The sequence below is a fragment of the Aotus nancymaae genome, unplaced genomic scaffold (assembly GCF_030222135.1).
Source record: "Aotus nancymaae isolate 86718 unplaced genomic scaffold, 86718_ANA_hifiasm-v0.15.2.pri h1tg000006l, whole genome shotgun sequence".
NCBI classification, from domain to species: Eukaryota; Metazoa; Chordata; class Mammalia; order Primates; family Aotidae; genus Aotus; species Aotus nancymaae.
This window is the reverse complement of record NW_026988417.1, coordinates 23,004,788-23,027,547: the sequence shown is the minus strand read 5'-3', so window position 1 is coordinate 23,027,547 and position 22,760 is coordinate 23,004,788. Positions and strand designations below refer to the sequence as shown.

Below are 22,760 nucleotides of genomic sequence, written 5' to 3'. Positions count from 1 at the left end.
GTAATACAGTGTTCCAGAGGATGTGCCACAGTGACGATAAACTTGGGTTAAGTGGCAGTTGCAAATACCCTTTCTGTTTTTCTCCTCTGCCGCAGATCCTGCTATTACTATGAGTCAAGTCGCTACAGACACCGCACGCACCGAAGTTCTCCGTTGTATGTGAGATCACGTTCAAGATCGCCCTACAGCCGTAGGCCCAGGTAATGAGGCATGTCATTTTCCTTTGGCTCCCTTTATGCCCTCCTTGAGATGACAAGATGTTCCCTAAATCCCTATCCCCCTTCCCATATTATTGTTCATTTTGCTCGTGAAAATTGAGGTGGTCGACTTAGTGATGAAGTTATGTTTCCCAGGTATGACAGCTACGAGGAATATCAGCATGAGAGGCTGAAGAGGGAAGAATACCGCAGAGAGTATGAGAAGCGAGAGTCTGAGAGGGCCAAGCAAAGGGAGAGGCAGAGGCAGAAGGCAATTGTAAGTGGCTTGGAGATCACTTCTATTTTAAAGCACGGTTTCTTCTTTTTTTCTGTGCGCTTTTTTGGTGATAGATTAGAAAATTTTAAAAAAGCTAAATATTTGTTAGTTTGTTAGAACAGGCCATTTTCAGCCTTTTGGCTTTAAAATATCTGTAAGTCTTCAATCCCTGTTAACCCAACTTATTGGAAAACAAAATGTTTGTCAGTGTATTTCTCACTCACAGTTTAATTTTGAAGTTCATTACTGTTTTCACCTTCTGTTTTGGAAAATGGAGGGAGAAGAGATTGTTTTCAGTCAGATATTGGTTCCTTCTGGTCAAGGATGAGGCTTTCTTTCTATTTCCTGTTATTTCTCTCTTTGAGTGGAAAATGAGGAGGTATTGCTATCTCGTTTCAGTTTTTGTCATTTTGGCTGGCACAAGACTTAAATTGTTCATGGAGAGACTGAGTTCAAGTTAGATTTAAAGGAGGCAGTGGAGGAAGATTTGCTAAGAAAGTTATCATTTCCGGCCAAGCACAGTGGCTCATGCCTGTAATCCCAGCACTTTGGGAGGCCAAGGCAGATGGATCACTTAAGGACAGAAGTTTGAGACCAGCCTGGCCAACATAGGGAAACCCTGTCTCTACTAAAAATACAAAGATTAGCCAGGTGTGGTGGTGCATGCCTGTAATCCCAGCTACTCAGGAGGCTGAGGCTGGAGAATCGCTTGAACCTGGGAGGTGAAGTTTGCAATGAGCCGAAATTGAACCACTGAACTCCAGCCTGGGCGACAGAGTGAGACTCTGTCTTTAAAAAGAAAAGAAAAGAAAAGAAAAGAATAAAAGTCATTATTTCTTCTGTGTGATGGTCACCATCTAACTGGGTAGTCGACATATCCACATTTCTTACGAACTACTTGTCAATAATATTTTATGGATTTTGCCACCACTTACCAGGGGCATTAATTTACTTGACATATAAACAGTGCTGATTCTTCTGTGTAAAGATCCAGATTACGTTAAACTTGTTTGCTCTCTGAAGGTCAGTACTCATTTTCAGCAGCTGCTGACTAGTGGGTAGACTTTACTCCAGCTCTCTACCGCTTTTTATCAACCTAGCCTTTGGATGGCAAAAATAAGGCAGTCCAGTTGTCAAAATCCAGCCCATGCCCACGACAGACATTCCTAATTGATAATGGAACTCTTTTTCATCGAGCCCCCTCAGAGCTTTACCATCTTTCCTGATGTGGTGCTCTAGGGAGCCATGACTAATCAATGAGATACAGCACTGCTTTTGTTCAGTGCAGCTGCTCCTTGTCTGTGCTAGCCACTCAGAGTTAGCTCAGAGCAGATCAGCTTTTGACATATCTTGCATCTAAGCTAGCCAAGACTTAGGGAAATGATTTTTGACTGTAAAGGTTAGATTTATATGTTATCTTTAAGAAAACTCACTAACATCAACACAATTTTGCAAAACCTATAAAAAAGAGCTGACTAATGGAATCAAAATTAAGCATTGACCAACAGTTACCAGCTGGAGGAAAAATGTTAAATGAGAAATTTGTTCAACACAGGAGCTTAAGAAGAAAGAAGTGAGAAGGAATTGAACATGTAGGCCAAAGTTGTGTGGGGGTTGCTGCCATTTAACTTTGAATTTACCTAAGACTGAATCAAAGGCATTTTGCAAATTATACTTTCCCTCATTTTTTTCAGCTTCCAAATGAGCAGTGATATTAAGATTTGCCAAAGTGTCATTAGTTAACACTTAGGAAGACTAATGAAAATTAAAAAATTCAATATTTCTAATATCACTTTATTTAATTAATGGCCTATTCAATAATTATAATAACTCACATTTATACAGTGCCATATAGTTTACAAAGCCTTTTAATACAACGAATTATAATCATTACAAAAGAAAATTGTTTTGAGCAAACATGTAGGAAAATGATTATTTTGGTTTTTGCAAATTTATATTTTATAAAATCCTTCATTTTTCCCCCAAAAATAGGACATTAAAGAGAGAGATTAATAGTTTCATCATAAATTTGCTCATATGGCTGAGACACAGCACAGTTATAACTAAAGCAGATTAATATTTTAATCAAAAATGTATAAATAAATGACCTGTGTTTATTTTATGCCTTCTAAAGATGATTAAGTGCCAGATACTTTGTGGCTAGTCTGGCCCTTTACAAATAGAACAAATAGTGTCATTGGTCTAGGTGAGACAAAAGCACCCTGAGGGTTACCAGCCTCAGCTTGGAAGCATCTGCTGTCCTTTTGTGTCACAAATGTTGACTAGTTCCTCTGTTAATTCTTAGATGAAAATAATCTGTATCAGTTCTCTTCCAAACAGCACTTGTAATGCAAGTGTCAACTTGGTTTCTATTAAATCATTTAACATTAACTAGACATTTGTGAGAATTTTGGCTTTGAAGTTTGTTTCTGTTTTTAAAAAGTAGATTGAAGGAAACCTAGAACATAGAGATTGTTTACTAACAGAGTAAACTATAAGTAATAAGTGCTTAATAAAGATTTGGGGCCAGGTGCAGTGGCTCACGCATGTAATCCCAGCACTTTGGGAGGCTGAGGCAGACAGCACAAGGTCAAGAGATCAAGACCATCCTGGCTAACATGGTGGAATTCTGTCTCTACTAAAAATACAAAAATTAGCCAGGCATGGTGGCACGTATCTGTAATCCCAGCTACTCTGGAGGCTGAGACAGGAGAATCACTTGAACCCAGGAAGACAGAAGTTGCAGTGAGCAGAGATTGTGCCACTGCACTCCAGCCTGGTGACAAAGTGAGACTCTGTCTCAGAATACATACACAAATAAATAGATATTTGGGACTTAGTGTTGAACCAATTTCCACTTGGACAAACATTGCTATTTCTATTTAACATGAGTAAAAATTCATAGCTCTTTCTGTAATACATATTTACCATATGCTTGGGATATAAAATTAGGAAAGATATGGTCACTGTATCCAAGGAGCTTCAACTCTACTGGCAGATGAGAATACACAAACGGGCAATACAGGGTGATAAGTGCTATTATAAGGGGTGCATCTGTGGCACTGTGGTGGTATATTCGGGGACACACAGATCTGGGTATGAAGGAGAACATCCTCAGAAAGGGTGAGATGATCCAAATCCTAAAGTGAGGAAGGATAAAGGTTTTCTCCACCTGCAGCATTCAATATGGAAGCATTTAGCCACATGGCTAATTTGACTGGGCCATATTAAGATGCACTGTCTTATTGGATTTAGAAGACTTAGTATAAAAAATAGTATAAAATACCTCACTAATCTTTTTATATGAGTCACAAATTGATATAATATTTTGGACATGTTGAGTCCAATATATTATTAACATTGAATTTTTCATATTTTTACTTTTTAAAATATGGCTCTTAGAAATTTTTAAATGACATATACTGCATTGTATTGTTACTGGACATTGCTGTTTTAGACAGAGGCTACAGCTTATACTAAGTCTCTAAAAAAGAATAAGTTATATTGAGAAACTACTAGTCATTTAATCAGAACACTGAGGCACAAGAGGGGCAAGAAATAAGTCTAGAGGGAACGGCGGAAGACAGCCTAAAGGGTCTTATAATTTTTGCTAAAGATTTTGAAATCTGTCTTGAAGGCTTCATGGAAATATTTAATGAGTTTACCCACATGAATATTTTTTGATTGATTTCCTTCCTCCAAATGGTTGACTTTGTAGTGCCATAATGCATTCCCAAAGTATTTTTGTATGGACTTGAGAGCAGCGATACGTGCAATGATTTTTAACTAATTTGAAAAAATTAGCTTGAAAATGTAGACATAGAACAGCTAAGGGAGCTAGGACAGTCCAGACCTAGGTTGGTCAGGTAGGTGATGTCCTTTCAATTTTTGAAACACTCTTAATGTAATGAGTAAGAAGCAAATTACATTGAAGATATATTGGGTGCAGTATTGGGTTATCCATTAGTCAAAGCAATCATATATTTAGGGAACCAGAAAAACAGAGGCTCCAAAAGCCAATGGGGAAAAAAAAACCTTTAAAAATTTAATAATTGGTATTTTACAGAAGTCATCTTTTTAACCTTTGTCTGCGTTACTTCTGTTTTGAGTTCCATAAGTAGGAGGTGTTTCAGGAGATCTGTAAACTTTTCATTGCTTATATTTCTAAAATCTTAATCCAACCCTAGTTGAGTGAACTAAATCAGAAAGCAAAGCAAACACTAATAAGTAGTAATAAAAAATGCAAAACCATATATAGTGGTTGAGTGTTACCATTGTTTCAGTTGCCGCTTTCCTGCAATTTCCATCCAGACACTTTCTCCAAAAGCAATTCACTTTCTGCCTTTCTTAGACTCGTAAGCTTGAAATAATTCAGGTTATATTGGGACTCTGCAAGCCAGAGTTTAGTACTTAATGTCTAAACTGTCACTGCTCTAATTTCTTGTGGAGTTCTAAGTCCAACTCCATTTACAATCTGTACACTTTTCTGCCAGAAAACATGATAATGGGTGGTTAATTTAAAGGGCAAATGTAGACATCATGATATGGCTCAGCACTGAAAACCAAAACCAGGTGTGCTCGGGCAGCAATGACTATGCTATTTTACTTCTCTGTTGGTCAGTGTCCAGCTCAGAAGCCAGAGACAGTATATTACTGCTGATGATTATAAACTTCTTCCGAATGAAATGAAAAAAAATTGTATAATTCCTCAGAGTTATTCTTTTTTTGAGAAAATGAAATGGCTTTCTAGTCAAGTGTCTTTAAAGAGATATTTTAGATGCGTGAGTATATGTTATATTATGACTCTAAGTTCAATATTTAGAAATGTTCAGTTTTATGGCAAGATGAATAAGTTCTAGAGATTCACTATATAACATAGTTCCTATAGTTAACTATGCTTTGTACACTTTAAAATGTTGAGAGGCTAGATTTCATGTTGTTACCCACCCCCCACCACACATACAGAGGAAAAAAAACCACAAAAGAACACAAATAAATTTTGGAGGTGATGTATACATATAGTCCCATGATTGTGGTGATGATAACAAGGATAGAGGCAAATGTCCAAACCTATCAAAATGTATATATTTAATATGTACAATTTTTGATATATCAATTATACTTCAGTAAAGCTCTTTTAAACAGTAGTTATCCATATTCTTACACTATAGTTTTCATGTTTTCTGACTTACCAGTGCGTTTACTTGCATGTTAGCTTTTATTTGCCTCTTAGCTCTTAAGTAGACTACCTGAACTTATTCACATTAACCGGCTTTAGATGCTATGCAGGGATATTTGCACACAGTACTTGAATGGGGGACACTTTGGAAAATTTAATGCTACAATTTTGTTTTTTCTCTAAGAACACCCCCTAATAGTAGGCATTTATTCAATACCCTCTGAATTAGGTTATATAATCAATATTAAGAACAAGACAAAAAAAACACTGTTTAGCATTTTTTAGAATCCATCTATGGTATTTATAATATCTTTGCAATTTTTGAGGCAGTCAGGTTACAGCTAATCTAGGAATGAACTCCAGTCTTTCATTTCCAAAGTTGAGATATAGTTTCCTTAGCATAGAAGGAAAGATTTTTATATTATTCTGACTTGGAAATGTGGAGAGAGCTGAAATCTACATATCAGGTTCTTCCTTGTTACCTAGCATAACAGGACATTTTAGAGAGATAACCCATTAAAAAGCATCAAATGCAGAGGTAAGAATTCAACAAATGTTCATCTCTCTGTTACCTTCTGCCTTTTCTTAGTCAAACCCCTTTTATCAGGAGTAGTTTATTTGATGAGAAACAACCATTTTATATTTTCCCCCAGCTAACTGGGAAGCTCTAGACTCTTTTTGATAAAGGTTTTAGTAATGTGAAGTCAGTTAATTCAGTTAGTTTTTTGTTTCTTTATTTATACCCCAAGTTTTGGTAGAATGAGGATTTACTGTAGCAGTTAATGCAACATAAGTCTTCAATTTTATTATCCACCCCATCAGCATACTAGCTTTTGTGAAAACTGAAGCTAAAAGTTATTTGATAAATAAATGTTCCACCCTCCTCAATAGTGAAAACTGGCCTGAAAATCATTTTTCAAGAAGCTGTTTCCAAAGGTTTGGAGTTCCTCAAGCCTTTAAGAAGTTGAAAATGTTATTAAGCATTTTGATTTCTTTTCCTTTCATCTCCTGTTTAGAAATTAATGTCTTGAAAAATAGGCTGCAAATGTTAAGGTTTTTTTAAAGATATGAAATCTATTCATCTGTCTAGTACAACTGCAACATGTTTAAAAGAACCAGTTCTTTGCTAGACATTTTGGCCAGTCTTGGAAAGATTTTTGTCTTTGCTTTCTAGGCGTTTGGATGCCTTTTATTTTCATTTTTAGCAGTAGGAAAATCAAGCACTTCAGTAATTTCCTCAAATAAGAATTTCAACATGTATTCAATCTCTGATCTTTGTAAGGTAGGACGCATGTTCCCATTCCTGTGGTTCATAAAAAGAGTTGGTAGACAAACAGGTAATTCAAACAATTGTGGAGCAGCCTTTGAGTTCCTGTTTCTCCCCTCTAGGTTATATCTTCTTTTTACTGTAGAATGTAGCAGTATCCATTATAAAAGGTCCTCTGGTTTATATTTTGTATAGGATCAGTGTTGCATACAACTTCATATAAAGCTGCAATTCAGAGACTGTCCCAATATGTCTGCATATGGGCATACATATGGTCGATTTTCACTTTAACTTCAAATTTCCTTGAATACATAGGCTGTGTGTATTCCCATAATGGTAGTTGAGCAATTTCTTTGCAATGGCTCAATATCTTTCTCTCACTTCTGCATTTCCCCCTCCTTTCTCTCTATACAGTAGTAACTTTCCTAAAAGGCTCATTAAAAAAAAAATTCCTTGACACCCATGAAAGCTGGCGCCAGGAAGCTTAAGTTTAGATAACGGTCCCATCACATTTGGCTGTTTGACTAGAGCTGGCTGCGTAAATAGAATGGAATGTGGTGTTATGATTCCCTTGCTCAAGTGTGCAACGATGGTCTGGGATGTGCCTCTCTATCCATTTCTACTTCCTGACTGCCAGGATATGCTCAGTGCTCTGAAGCAGCACAATCACAGCTTTCAATTGAGACATACAATCTACATGAAAGGGCATCAGGCAGCCTGCTCTGTTTACTTCATTGGGTCAGTTCTTTAGGCTCAATGGCTATTGTCAGAAGAGTTATGTTTTACCAACTGTTTGTTATCCCCTACCTTTGATTTTCACAAGTGATTTGTATGAGCAAGACCTCTGCAAACATGTAGTTGAAAACATGTAGCTACTTCTTATACTTAAATCTGTAAAAACAAATTATGGAAATCTTTGTTTCTTCACTCGACTGAGCTATATGAGCAAGATTTTTTCCCTGTGATAAAACACCAAACCTAATTTTCCTTCTCCTTTGTGCTGGAGAGTCTCAGAGAATAAGGACCACACTTAGGCATCTTTGATGTAATGAAGGGAAGGGGGTAAATGTTCAAGATGAATAATTGATTAGTAACTGATTGATTTCACAACATATTCATTGATAGTCTGCTATGTTTCAGTGCTTTATTTAAAATAAACACAGTAGTGAATAGAACAGATATGGTCTCTACTGTCATGTAGCTTTTATTATCCTGGGGAAGTGGATATTAAATAGTGGGTAAACTATTAATTACAATTGGAAAGGAGAGTTTTCCATAAGAGTAACTAATAGGAATTCTGACCTCATTGCAAGTCTCAGGAAAAAAAGGTGTTTGCTGAGCTCAAGGTTGTTGTAGACAGTGTGTGTATGTGAGAGACTTGGGAGTGGTGCAGTGTGAATAGAGTGTTCTGGTAGCAGGGAAGCATCATGTGCAAAGACCTTGGGAAGGAAGGTGCACAGTATACACTAGACTAGTAGAAGCTCAACGTGGCCAGAAAAGAGAGTCACAGAAAGAATGTGATATGAGAGATAAAGCCCATGGTGACAACAGGTCCAGACCATACAGGGCCCTGTAGGTCCTGTTAATGATTTAGGTCTTTCATTAAAAGTTATGAGACGCCATTGGAATGTTTTAGAAGTTAATGGACGTCATTGGATTCCTGTTTTCTTAGCAAAGACTGTTCTAACAACAATGGAAGAATAGATTGGAGGAAAATAAACATATACGCAGATTCAAGTTAAGAGATTGTTTGTTATACTAGTCCAGAAAGAGAAGCTGGAGGTTTGGCTTAGGACAAATGGAATAAGGCAAACATACTAGAGAGAGATTTAGGAGATACAAATCAATAGGACTTGATGAATGATTAGATATGTGAAGACAACCAAGAGAAAGGAGCAATAAATAACTGGCTAGATGGTGTTCATTTCACTAATGCAAGAACATTGGGAAAGGACCAAATGGGGAGAGGGCAAGGCTGGAGGGTTGGGCTTTGGTAGGGTTGGTGTAGTTTGAGGTTCCTCAGGCACAACCAACCTGAGATGTCAAGCAGATAGTTGATTTTTTGCACCTAAGGCTCAGATGAACTTACTTTCCTTATAAAATATAGAGGCAGGAATGTTACATATGGTAGAATAAGCCCACACATTAGTAATCTTATCATCTAGGAAGATATAGGGTCTGTGAATGGTTTAGTTACATTTCACAAATGCTTGTTGGATGCCTACTCCTTACCAGATTCTTTGCCAAATACCAGCCATATGAAAAGGAAAACCATTCAGTAAATAAGATAGGGCATCTTTTTGTTTTCAGCTTGAATTACTCTTTCCATCATCCAAGACCAGGGACTCTCAGTATATCCAAAGAAAACTCTTGGGCAAGCTAAATCTGTACCTCAGTCCTCTGTTTCTAGTCTTTGCTTCAACCTAACTTAAATCTCTGAAACCTTAAATTCATTTTATCCTTGTTTGTCCTTGGCATATATACAAACTAGTTGGTGAGCACGTTCTTTGTATTAACTCTTTATGTTCTTAAAACTTTGAGAGACACCATAACTTTGGCCTTATCTTCATGGAACAAGAGTTATAGGATTGCCTCTTACACTAAGAATGCATTGCTGTTCTTTAAAAAAAGAATTTATCCTCAGGCTGTAAAATATTATTCCTATATTTTGTAGGTTATAAATTGCTGATGACTTTCAGATTATGATGATATTGACTCCACTTGTGAAAATTAGGCCACACCCCTCTAGTCTGTTCCTAAAATAAGACTAGATTTATTGGCAAAGTGAAATTTATAGCCTCTTTTATTTAGCTCTTATTCTTTGGAGACTCATGGCTTAAAATGGCCTACATTTAAGACTGTATTTCTTAAATTATTGTCTTTCGACCACCTGCATCAAAATCGCTGGGGTGTGCTTGTTAAAAATGAAGGTTGTAGAACCTTATCTTAACATTTTTTTTTCAGTACAGCTGGGATAAAGCCCAACAATTTTCATTTTTAACCAGCACCCCAAGTAATTTTTATTTATAGTAGAGTTTAAGAGTCACTCTTTTTGAGGATGTCAGAATTTATTCATTTCATTATTATAATTCTGAGTTAATGAGAAATGTAATAGTTTGGTAAGCCAGGTCAGTTTCATAACAATTTTGATTAATAATCGAGTCACAAATGTTCAAATATTTAATAGGTATTGTTCCATGATTTTAAAAAAGTGCATTATACAGATTTCTTTTCTAATACATCCAGTTTATCTGAGAGTAGAACAGAGACAGAAAGGTAGAAAAGAGTAGAGGTGAAGAGAAGAATGTATGTGAGCGAGAAGAGTTTGGTATTGAAATGGGAATTAACACTTGGTTCAAATGTAGTCGTTCCTTCAGTTGTAATGTATGTTTTGCTCTAATTGCCATACTCAGTGGGGTTTATTATGCATGATTGTACACTTACGAATGTTTCTAGAGGGTTAGCTTCTTTCCCGTCTCCAGAACTAGCAAAACCGTCTCCTCTCCCCCCATAGGAAGAACGCCGTGTGATTTATGTCGGTAAAATCAGACCTGACACAACACGGACAGAACTGAGGGACCGTTTTGAAGTTTTTGGTGAAATTGAGGAGTGCACAGTAAATCTGCGGGATGATGGGTGAGAATCTTCAAGATTATTTCTTGTTTAGAAGCTGACGTATGTAAAAAATTATGGCCATAAGATTACTGGAATGGGAGTTGCCAGTGTAAGTGCTTTGACAGATGACATGTTGAGTTCAGAACCTTATTTATTTTCTTTCATCCCTATTTATTAATCTTTCTAGTTGAGATTTCCTGTCCCAGAAATAAGTATTTAGCTGTTTGACAGGACAATCACACTGATAAATGGATGCAGTGGCTCAGACGTTGGCACCGGAGAAGTCTCACAAAGTAGAAAGGGTTACAGTCCCATATGCTAACGCTTCTTAACCAGCTTTGAACTCTTCTTTGTCCATTGCAGAGACAGCTATGGTTTCATTACCTACCGTTATACCTGTGATGCTTTTGCTGCTCTTGAAAATGGATACACTTTGCGCAGGTCGAACGAAACTGACTTCGAGCTGTACTTTTGTGGACGCAAGCAATTTTTCAAGTCTAACTATGCAGACCTAGGTATGGATTTTATTGTACGTAGAATGAGGAATCCATAATGTAGAGCTCAAGATGGGAGCAAACATAATCCGTAGGCACCTTGGGTTGAGCCATCACCTTATTTTACTAAAGGGAATGTTTGAACACTGATTTTTAAGAAAAATATATAAGACAGTTTCAGAAGAAAGGGGCCTAGGTTTTGGTAAGAAAGGACAGGTGTAAATTCTTTGTACCGTCTACTCAGGTACTGAAAATTGTGGTAGGTACATATGTGAATATTGTGTATTTCTACATGTGTTCATGATTTCAGTGTGTTGTGTGTGCATGCAGCATTATATTTTGTGAATGCATGCATTGCGTGTATCTGTGTGGATACTGTGTGTCTGTGTGTGTGTTGTATGAATATTAAACATGTATGTGTGGTATTGTGCTTTGTGTGTGCATATGTTGTGCAGATGTGTGTAGATATGTGTGTATGTGGGCATTGTGTCTACATGTGTTTATGATTTGTGTGCACGCGCGCGCGCGTGTGTGTGTGTGTTTGTAACCTGTTTTTGCTTTCTAGGCTTACCCTGGATCCTTTCACAAACCATAGCATTGCCATCATTGTTTTATGGAAAAGAATATGCAAAAATCTCATATTTTTTTCTTATTATTTCACAGACTACTTAGAAATATCATTTTCTATGAACTACAGCTAGAGAGAAGAAAATTAAATTTCATATACTAAATCACACTATGTTTTATTTAAAACAAAAGAAAAAAAACCCTGTTATTTGTTGAGTGCTTCCATATGCCAGACACTGTGCCAGACACTGTGCGTTGTAAGCATTTTCTGTTTAATTGCTAGAAGTCTCCTAGGAGCTGCATATTATTATTATCATCCCCATTTTACAGACAAGGAAACTGAAGCATACATAGTATTTATTTTTCCTGTTATGAAAGATGCATAGACTCAGGGTAAAATGTGGAGAATTAAAAAATAAATAAAATCACATATCAACCTGTCACCCAGGAATGACCACTATTAGCAACGAAGTGATTTGCCTTCCAGTATTTTGTCTCAGAATGTCTAATTTCTTACCATTGAAGTTATATATATATTTATATATATAAACTTCCAAATTCTACTTTTCTCGATTAATATACAAATTCATGTCCTGCTGTGATTTACAAGATTGAAAATAATCTATTAACATGCTTTGATAGTTGCACCATATTTTGCTGAGTGAATAGTACCATTATATTTAGTCATTACATTATAGCTAAACATTTATCTAATTTTTAATTTTTCAATAGTATAAATAATGTGATGATGGACATCTTAATTTCATTTCCAATTTTAATTTTGTTCCTTTGCATGTCATTCTCTATCTCATGTGTGCATTGTAAGCCTTTAAATTATTTGAGGAAAGAAAGTGGCAAATGCCTTGTGCATATGACATAATTATTTTAAATTCATTTGTAATATTAATCATAAAATTAATATATAAATCTAGTCCTCAGCATTATTAGATGTCTATTTGCACTTTTCTGGGTTGGTATAAAGAAAGAAATATTGAATACCAAATACAGGGATTTTTTTCTTCTGTCCAACAAAGGAATGTCTTCCTAGAGTAATAGATACAGGTGATGTGCATTGTTCAGAGGGAATATGCTATAATTCACTGCACAAGCTAGATAGATAGTGGGAAGTAGGGGAGAGGCAGCTGACTGTTAGAAAGATAGAGGACTAGGGATGAAAATATAGAACGTAGCAAGTCATTTGTTCAAATGTTGGCTGATAAAAACAGTCAAGACAGATTGAAGTCTTGAGTTGATTTGACTTATTTTCTTCAGTGATGAAGGCCAGGGTGTTTCTAGTCTCTCAAAACATCTAGAGTTTAAAATAAGCTACCTAGAGGGGCCTTTAGATGACGATTCATCACTGGTAGAGGGAGGATTGGATGGTATTTCCAAATTGAACTGGAGTCTCCATGAAATATTTCTAAGAAGAATGCTTCCTCTCTCGTTATCTCCCTGCCTAGCCAGCAGCAATAGAAACTTTGCCATTGCTAAGCTCGCTCTGTGTTTTCTGAAAAGTATGTTTGATGTGCATTGTAGTAGCATGGATTTTTCCAATTCCCTCAAGCTCTACAATGGCACAAAGGTGGTTTTTTTTTTTCTGGGCTCCAGCATTGTATAGTCCAAAGAGGCCAGGCTTTGGAAACCTGCAGACCTGAGATTGAAATCCGCCTTACCACTGCCATTGGACAAACAATTCAACCCCTTCAGTTCTGCTTCTTTATTTGTGAAATACTGTATAGTGTTATTTTGAAGATTAAATAAATGTTTGTGATGCTATTAGCATGGTGTCTGGCATAACATAAGTGCTTAATAAATAGTGGCTAGGATTATAATTTACAATGATGGGGATGAGAAGTTAGAAGTGTAAAGTCGTTTTAAAATGGAAGAATCAACTCTAGGAATTAGCTTTGAAACTCAAAAAAGTTCTCATGTGTCTTGTCATTGTTCCCTGAAGAATTTAAGTATTCTTATGCTCACCATATTTAGTGTTCATGCATGCTTCAGGGCATGGGAGCTGTCCTGATTGGGAGCTTACACGTATGTCACAACAGTAAAGTAAAAATGATGTGACACAGATTAATTTTGCCAAGGCAGGAAAGTAACCTATCATTTTAGATAGATTTAACCAATTTCCTTTCTGTTTACTTGCTTTCCCAAATTAAGTCAGCTTATATACATCCTATTTCTCTACTATTGAAACTAGATAGTGGTGACTACAATATTGTTAGAGCAAAACATAACAATTTCAGCTACTATTTATGACCCAGTTTTATAAATGAGAGTGAGAGATTAAAATGACTTAATCAAGGTTAAAACACTGAAGCCAAGATTTAAGTTCTTCGATCTGTAGTCTGTGTATCTTTCTATTTACTGTCTTGTAAGCAAATGGATCTTTCTAAAGACCTCTATGAAAAAAAAATGTCAGAGGGGAAAAACGAAGAGAAATTAAAGTAGGACTACAGTATCCAAACAGAATAATGGGTCAGTATTATGAATGTAATAGTTTTGATTAGAAATTAATGATGTTATATAACTTACACATATAAAAAATAAATGACACATACATTATAAATTATTAACTCAAATGAATTTATTGTATTATAACTATTCTTGATTATATATATAACTTTATGTATTCCTTTGCCATTCATTGATAAACCATTCTCACATCCAAATATAAATATTTTCAACCATATTTTTAATAATATTTTGGTGCTTAAGATTAGTATATTCCTTTAACAAATATTATTATTATTATTATTATTATTTTCTTTTTTTAGAGAGAGAGAGAATAGGAAGGAGGAAAAAGGAAGCGAAAGAGAGAGAGAGAATGGGGAGGAGGGAGAAGGAAAAGAAAGAGGGAGAGAGAATGGGAGTATTCCTTTCTTGCCCAGGCTAGAATGCAATTTAGTAATGGGTATTGAAAAGCTCTTTTATACTGATAATTATACTTAATGATGTGGTCAGGAAGGAATAAGGGAAGAAGATAACAAACAGCCAACCAATATTTAATTTAAACCTATGAAATGCTATGCGATTACTGAGGAGTGATTTACTTCCAATTATATAGTCACCTTTGGAATAGGTGTGAGGTGGTAATGTATGTTTTGTGTATTTGAAGTGGAGAGTTCTATAAATGTTTATTAAGTTTACTTGTTCCGGGTCTGAGTTCAAGTTCTGAATATCCTTGTTAATTTTCTATCTCGTTGATCTATAGAATCGTTAGCTCTTCTTGTTACATTGATCCTTTTGCCATTATGTAATGTCATTCCTCGCCTCTTTTGATCTTTGTTGCTTTAAAGTCTACTTTATCAGAGGCGAGAATTGAATCTCCTGCTTTTTGTTTATTAGTTTATTTTTACTCTCTGTTTGATTGGTAAATCTTCCTCCTTCTCTCTGAGTCTTTGTGTATTGTTGCACGTAAGATGGGCCCGGATGCAGCATACCGATGGGTTTTGGCTTTTTATCCAATTAAAATATATATAGGTTTAATACCGGCGTTTGATGCTAGCTGGCTGTTTTGCCCATTAGTTGATGTAAATTTTTTATTGTGTTAAAGTTCTTTGCTTTTTGATATATTTTTGGAAAGGCTGATATTGGTTGTTCCTTTATATGTATAGTGCTTCTTTCAGAAGCTCTTGTAAAGCAGGCCTGGTGGTGGTGAACTCTCTAAGTACTTGTTTGTTCGCAAAAGATTTAATTTTTCCTTCGCTCATAAAGCTTAGTTTGGCTGGATGGGAAATTCTGGGTTGAAAGTTCTTTTCTTTAAGGATGTTAAATATTGGTCCCCACTCTTTTCTGGCTTGTAGGGTTTCTGCTGAGAGATCTGCTGTAAGTCTGATAGGTTTCCCTTTATGGGTAACCTGACCTTTCTCTCTGGCTGCCCTTAGTATTTTCTCCTTCATTTCAACCCTAATAAATCTGGCGATTATGTGCCTTGGGGTTGGTCTTCTTGAAGAATATCTTTGTGGTGTTCTCTGTATTACCTGGAGTTGAATATTACCCTGCCTTGCCAGGTTGGGAAAATTTTCCTGAATGATATCCTGAAGAGTATTTTCCAACTTGGATTCATTCTCTTCATCACATTCAGGTACACCTATCAAACGTAAATTAGGTCTTTTCACATAGTCCCATATTTCCTGGAGACTTTGTGCATTCCTTTTCATCCTTTTTTCTGCATTCTTGTCTTCTTGTTTCATTTCACTGAGCTGGTCCTCGACTTCTGATATCCTTCCTTCTGCTTGATCAATTCGACTGTTTAAACTTGTGCATGCTTCACGAAGTTCTCGTGTTGTGTTTTTCAGTTCCATCAATTCACTTATATTCTTCTCTAAATTGTCCATTCTCGTTAACAGTTCGTCAAACCTTTTTTCAAGGTTCTTAGTTTCTTTGCATTGGGTTAGAACAAGTTCTTTTAATTCACAGAAGTTTCTTATCACCCACGTTTTGAAACCTGCTTCTGTTATTGGAACACACGTGTAATCTATTAAGCCTTGTTCCCTTACTGATGAGGAATTGCAATCCCCTGTAGAGGGAGAGGCATTCTGATTTTGAGTATTCTCTACCTTTTTACGCTGGTTTCTTCCCTTCATTATATATTTGTCCGTCTGTCATCTTTATAATTACCGGCTTTCTAACTGGGTCTCTGACGTCCAACTTGTTGATTCCCTGCGCCGAGATCTGAGCAATCCACTGAGCCGGCCAAAACAGTGGTGTTAAGATTGATGGTGCTTTTCTGCCCGGGAATCTCCGGACTCTGCACCAAGAACTGGCGTGCTAAGGCACCAGCAAAACCACCACACCGGCCACAAGAGTCGCCCTGGCGACCCGTGGGGCTCCTCCACTGGGAATCTCCTGGTCCGTGAGCAACAAATATTCGTCTGAAAGTGTGGCGTCCTCTCGTTCTTTGCGCTTCCACTGGGAGGTACGTGCCCGAGCTGCTAATCATCAGCCATCTTGGATCTCTCCAACAAATATTAATTTGAGTACCTCCTTTGTGCCAACAGTTTTCCAGGTGCTGGGATCATAAGTGTGATGTTATTTGATTCAAATAATACAGTATTATTATTTATAACAATTTATTTTGAAAAATTAGAGTGGCTTTTTGAGTTATTCCTATAACATATTTATTCTAGCTTACTGTATTCCAATATCCTTTCATTAGCAGAAGAGAAAGTGGAAGAGTAGTTGTTATTGCCTCAGAAATTAAATGTAACCACATTCCATCTCATGCAACCAAATATTTTTTGGTGGTTTTCTGAGTAACAGTGTGCCTATATAAATGGGTACATATGTGAATACTACAGTTCATAGTGAAGAAACTCTTGAGAACTACTATTTCACAATCTTTAAAATATTTGCTAATCAAAATACAGAAATGCTGAAATTCTAGAGTTTACTTAGAATATTGCAAAGTTAGTAAATTTAAAGTATTCTCAAAGTGTTCCCAAGGAAAGGTATGTATATATTTCCTTGATGGTTCCAGGCTGACTTTTATCACAGATTCCATCATTGGAGGAATCTTTCCTCTTGATCTACAATGTGAGTGGAATTCTGATTTCAGAGTAATCTCTAGCAATGAGCTAGACCTTTTTCTTTCATCTCTACAAAAAAGATTTTGATTTGAACAGCAGTTGTTTGTGAGGCCTTAGCAATGCAGGAAAACCATTCATTAGCCTATGAAGAGAAGCGTTGAAGGCAGTGTAACTTAAGAGTTGACTATTTAAGATGTTATTGAGGAAAGATTGGCCAGTTTTGTCTCTGCTTTTTATGATTAAGATTGTAATTGTTCTTGTTGCTCTTACCTTAAAAAACTTGCTGGAAAAAAGTCAGTAAAGACAAAAGATGATGAGAATGAAAGGAAAACATAAGTAAAGACATTTTCTTGTCTTTAAATCTAAGTATGTAAAGGTAGATTGAAGCTTGGGAAAGGGGATGGTCAGGCTAGGGAGCTTGGGTCATTGCAATCTTGTCAGCAAAACAACTTTTTAGGTCAACAATTATGCCTCTGTAGTATCTAGTATTACACCCTTCTATTACTTTGACCATTTCTGTTTTGTAACTTACTCTGGGAAAAGTATGGGAGTGCTTGTACTTTGGTAGAATTGTTAGTTTTCCAGAATGGTTTTGTTTTTCTTCAAATAAATGTTTTCAAAAAGAATTAATATATTTACAAGAGGCTTTTTATTATGGTTCTAAGTCACCCTTTCTTATTTCCAAGAGCAGCGAAATATCTGACTTTTTCATAGAATTCAGTGAAGAAAAAGTAGGAATATTTAACATAATTTTACTTTGCATTCAATATTCCTAAAACATATGTTTTGTTAAGCTCTACTTGATGTAGCATGTGAAACTTTGCCCAAAAGCTGACTTGGACTAGCTTAAGAGTCCAAGAAGGGCATGGCTTTATTTATACCTACACTTTATTTCCTCTCTCCAAATTTACTCTCCTGGGATGTGAAGCATTTTTCTTGACCTTCCAGTCTGAGGAGAATTTGCACCAATATTTCTGAGATGCCCAGAGGTACAGAAGTAGAGGACCACATCATATGACCCCTCCTGCCTCAAAGAGAAGCAGCAGGTTGAAGTTTAGGGGAAGTTCTCATGATTCTTTCTCTCATACTCAACTGGCTTTTATGCTCAATTAAATGAATCCCATTGAATAGGAAAATTAGTTCCAGCTTATACTCTCACGTCTACATCTAAGTTTTTGAGGAGCCATGGGCAAGTCATCTGACATGCTGGTGGGAAGGGGAGGGTGGTTATCTGCCAGAGATATATTAACGTTTGCTCTGCCAAACTCCCAGGAGTGTTTAAGCCTAAAATGAGTCAACAGGTGAATATTTTTGAAAGCTCAGTATTCCCCATCCTCTTCCTATTTACCCATGCATATCCAATAAAATCTGGACATTGTTTTTTAAAGTATATTGATTGGATAAGTTGTTATCAAATCCGGTCATCTTGAATTGGAATGATTGAGTTAATGGCCACTCAGCAAAGTGTGTGTCTAAACTGACTTGCGTTTCTTTCAGATTCAAACTCAGATGACTTTGACCCTGCTTCCACCAAGAGCAAGTATGACTCTCTGGATTTTGATAGTTTATTGAAAGAAGCTCAGAGAAGCTTGCGCAGGTAACATGTTCCCTAGCTGAGGATGACAGAGGGATGGTGAATACCTCATGGGACAGCGCGTCCTTCCCTAACAGACTATTGCAAGTCATACTTAGGAATTTCTCCTACTTTACACTCTCTGTACAAAAACAAAACAAAACAACAACAATACAACAAGAACAAGAACAACAACAACAACAACGACAATGGTTTACATGAACACAGCTGCTGAAGAGGCAAGAGACAGAATGATATCCAGTAAGCACATGTTTATTCATGGGTGTCAGCTTTGCTTTTCCTGGAGTCTCTTGGTCATGGAGTGTGTGTGTGCACATGTACGTGTGTGTATGTATGTGTGTGGTGTGTGCGCTTGGTTTAGGGGAAGTATGTGTGGGTACAAGTGAGGACTGGGGGCACCTGACCAGAATGTGCAAGGGCAAACCATTTCAAATGGCAGCAGTTCCATGAAGACACACTTAAAACCTAGAACTTCAAAATGTTCATATTCTATTCTAAAGGAAAAAAATGTATAAATATATATAAATTAAAAAGGAAAGAAAACTAATCAACCAACCAACCAACCAGACCAACCACAAACCGCCCTAAAATGACAGCCGCTGATGTCTGGGCATCAGCCTTTGTACTCTGTTTTTTTTAAGAAAGTGCAGAATCAACTTGAAGCAAGCTTTCTCTCATAACGTAATGATTATATGACAATCCTGAAGAAACCACAGGTTCCATAGAACTAATATCCTGTCTCTCTTTCTCTCTTTTTTTTTTTTTCTTTTTCCTTTTGCCATGGAATCTGGGTGGGAGAGGATACTGCGGGCACCAGAATGCTAAAGTTTCCTAACATTTTGAAGTTTCTGTAGTTCGTCCTTTATCCTGACACCCATGTAAATGTCCAAAATGTTGATCTTCCACTGCAAATTTCAAAAGCCTTGTCAATGGTCAAGCGTGCAGCTTGTTCAGCGGTTCTTTCTGAGGAGCGGACACCGGGTTACATTACTAATGAGAGTTGGGTAGAACTCTCTGAGATGTGTTCAGATAGTGTAATTGCTACATTCTCTGATGTAGTTAAGTATTTACAAATGTTAAATGGAGTATTTTTATTTTATGTATATACTATACAACAATGTTCTTTTTTTGTTACAGCTATGCACTGTAAATGCAGCCTTCTTTTCAAAACTGCTAAATTTTTCTTAATCAAGAATATTCAAATGTAATTATGAGGTGAAACAATTATTGTACACTAACATATTTAGAAGCTGAACTTACTGCTTATATATATTTGATTGTAAAAACAAAAAGACAGTGTGTGTGTCTGTTGAGTGCAACAAGAGCAAAACGATGCTTTCCGCACATCCATCCCTTAGGTGAGCTTCGATCTAAGCATCTTGTCAAAAAATATCCTAGTCCCCTTAAAGGTATTAACCACTTCTGCGATATTTTTCCACATTTTCTTGTCGCTTGTTTTTCTTTGAAGTTTTATACACTGGATTTGTTAGGGGAATGAAATTTTCTCATCTAAAATTTTTCTAGAAGATATCATGATTTTATGTAAAGTCTCTCAATGGGTAACCATTAAGAAATGTTTTTATTTTCTCTATCAACAGTAGTTTTGAAACTAGAAGTCAAAAATCTTTTTAAAATGCTGTTTTGTTTTAATTTTTGTGATTTTAATTTGATACAAAATGCTGAGGTAATAATTATAGTATGATTTTTACAATAATTAATGTGTGTCTGAAGACTATCTTTGAAGCCAGTATTTCTTTCCCTTGGCAGAATATGATGATGGTATTTATCTGTATTTTTTACAGTTATGCATCCTGTATAAATACTGATATTTCATTCCTTTGTTTACTAAAGAGACATATTTATCAGTTGCAGATAGCCTATTTATTATAAATTATGAGATGATGAAAATAATAAAGCCAGTGGAAATTTTCTACCTAGGATGCATGACAATTGTCAGGTTGGAGTGTAAGTGCTTTATTTGGGAAATTCAGCTTTTGCAGAAGCAGTGTTTCTACTTGCACTAGCATGGCCTCTGACGTGACCATGATGTTGTTCTTGATGACATTGCTTCTGCTAAATTCAATAAAAACTTCAGAAAAACCTCCATTTTGAGCATCAGGATTTCATCTGAGTGTGGAGTCCCTGGAATGGAATTCAGTAACGTTTGGAGTGTGTATTCAAGTTTCTAAATTGAGATTCAATTACTGTTTGGCTGACATGACTTTTCTGGAAGACATGATACACCTACTACTTAATTGTTCTTTTCCTTTCTCTCACCCAACACGATCTTATAAGACGGATTTCACCCCCAGGCCAATGCAGCTAATTTTGATAGCTGCATTCATTTATCACCAGCATATTGTGTTCTGAGTGAATCCACTGTTTGTCCTGTCGGATGCTTGCTTGATTTTTTGGCTTCTTATTTCTAAGTAGATAGAAAGCAATAAAAATACTATGAAATAAAAACTTGTTCACAGGTTCTGCGTTACAACAGTAACACATCTTTAATCCGCCTAATTCTTGTTGTTCTGTAGGTTAAATGCAGGTATTTTAACTCTGTGTGAACGCCAAACTAAAGTTTACAGTCTTTCTTTCTGAATTTTGAGTATCTTCTGTTGTAGAATAATAATAAAAAGACTATTAAGAGCAATAAATTATTTTTAAGAAATCGATATTTAGTAAATCCTATTATGTGTTCAAGGACCAGATGTGTTCTCTATTTTGCCTTTAAATTTTTGTGATCCAATTTTAAATACATTCTCCTTTTTGCCCTGGGTTGTTGACATGAGTGGAATACTTGGTTTCTTTTCTTATCAAAAGACAACACTACAGATATCATATTGAGGATTAATTAATCCCCCCTCTGGCCTGACAAATATTGTTACCATGAAGATAGTTTTCCTCAATGGACTTCAAATTACATCTAAAATTAGTGGAGCTTTTGTATCTTCTGCAGACACTGTGGGTAGCCCATCAAAATGTAAGCTGTGCTCCTCTCATTTTTATTTTTATTTTTTTGGGAGAGAATATTTCAAATGAACACGTGTATCCCATCATCACTGGAGGCAAATTTCAGCATAGATCTGTAGGATTTTTAGATGACCGTGGGCCATTGCCTTCATGCTGTGGTAAGTACCACATCTACAATTTTGGTAACTGAACTGGTGCTTTAGTAATGTGGGGTTTTTTCTTTTTTTAAGAGATGTAGCAGAATAATTCTTCCAGTGCAACAAAATCAATTTTTGCTAAACGACTCCGAGAACAACGGTTTTGGGCTGTCAACATTCAAAGCAGCAGAGAGGGAACTTTGCACTATTGGGGTATGATGTTTGGGTCAGTTGAAAAAAGGAAACCTTTTCATGCCTTTAGATGTGAGCTTCCAGTAGGTAACGATTATGTGTCCTTTCTTGATGGCTGTAATGAGAACTTCAATCACTGTAGTCTAAGACCTGATCTATAGATGACCTAGAATAGCCATGTACTATAATGTGATGATTCTAAATTTGTACCTATGTGACAAACATTTTCAATAATGTGAACTGCTGATTTGATGGAGCTACTTTAAGATTTGTAGGTGAAAGTGTAATACTGTTGGTTGAACTATGCTGAAGAGGGAAAGTGAGCGATTAGTTGAGCCCTTGCCGGGCCTTTTTTCCACCTGCCAATTCTACATGTATTGTTGTGGTTTTATTCATTGTATGAAAATTCCTGTGATTTTTTTTTTTAAATGTGCAGTACACATCAGCCTCACTGAGCTAATAAAGGGAAACGAATGTTTCAAATCTACTTCTGCTTTTCTTATTTATCGTAACCAAACTCCTGGCATGTTTCTCAGATCAGTACCCATTACTCGCTTATTATTATTCTATTTCCTCTCTGGCTTTCTCTCCCTTTCTCCCTGCTTTTCCATATTCATGGATGCATTTCAGCTCTAAGGTAATGTGCACCTTCTGTATCTTGTCTTTTTTTAAATGGCAAAGGCAGACGTGGTGATTTCTATAACGAACTTTCAGAAGTGAAAAGTGACATGGGATTT

The 22,760-nt window shown here is 36.3% G+C and overlaps 1 protein-coding gene across 7 annotated transcripts in view; it reads left to right on the top strand.

Moving 5' to 3' along the window:
* The window catches only part of PPARGC1A (PPARG coactivator 1 alpha), a 685,546-nt gene extending 663,036 nt beyond the window's left edge, over positions 1-22,510 (top strand). For all 7 annotated transcript variants that reach the window (XM_064366095.1, XM_012472400.3, XM_064366093.1 and 4 more), the window contains 5 exons: positions 96-200; positions 354-474; positions 10,435-10,556; positions 10,899-11,050; positions 18,628-22,510. In XM_064366095.1, the coding sequence (XP_064222165.1) occupies positions 96-200; positions 354-474; positions 10,435-10,556; positions 10,899-11,050; positions 18,628-18,731 (604 nt within the window). In that variant the 3' untranslated portion in view covers positions 18,732-22,510. The remainder of the gene's footprint in view (positions 1-95; positions 201-353; positions 475-10,434; positions 10,557-10,898; positions 11,051-18,627) is intronic.
* The last annotated feature ends 250 nt before the right edge of the window (positions 22,511-22,760 follow it).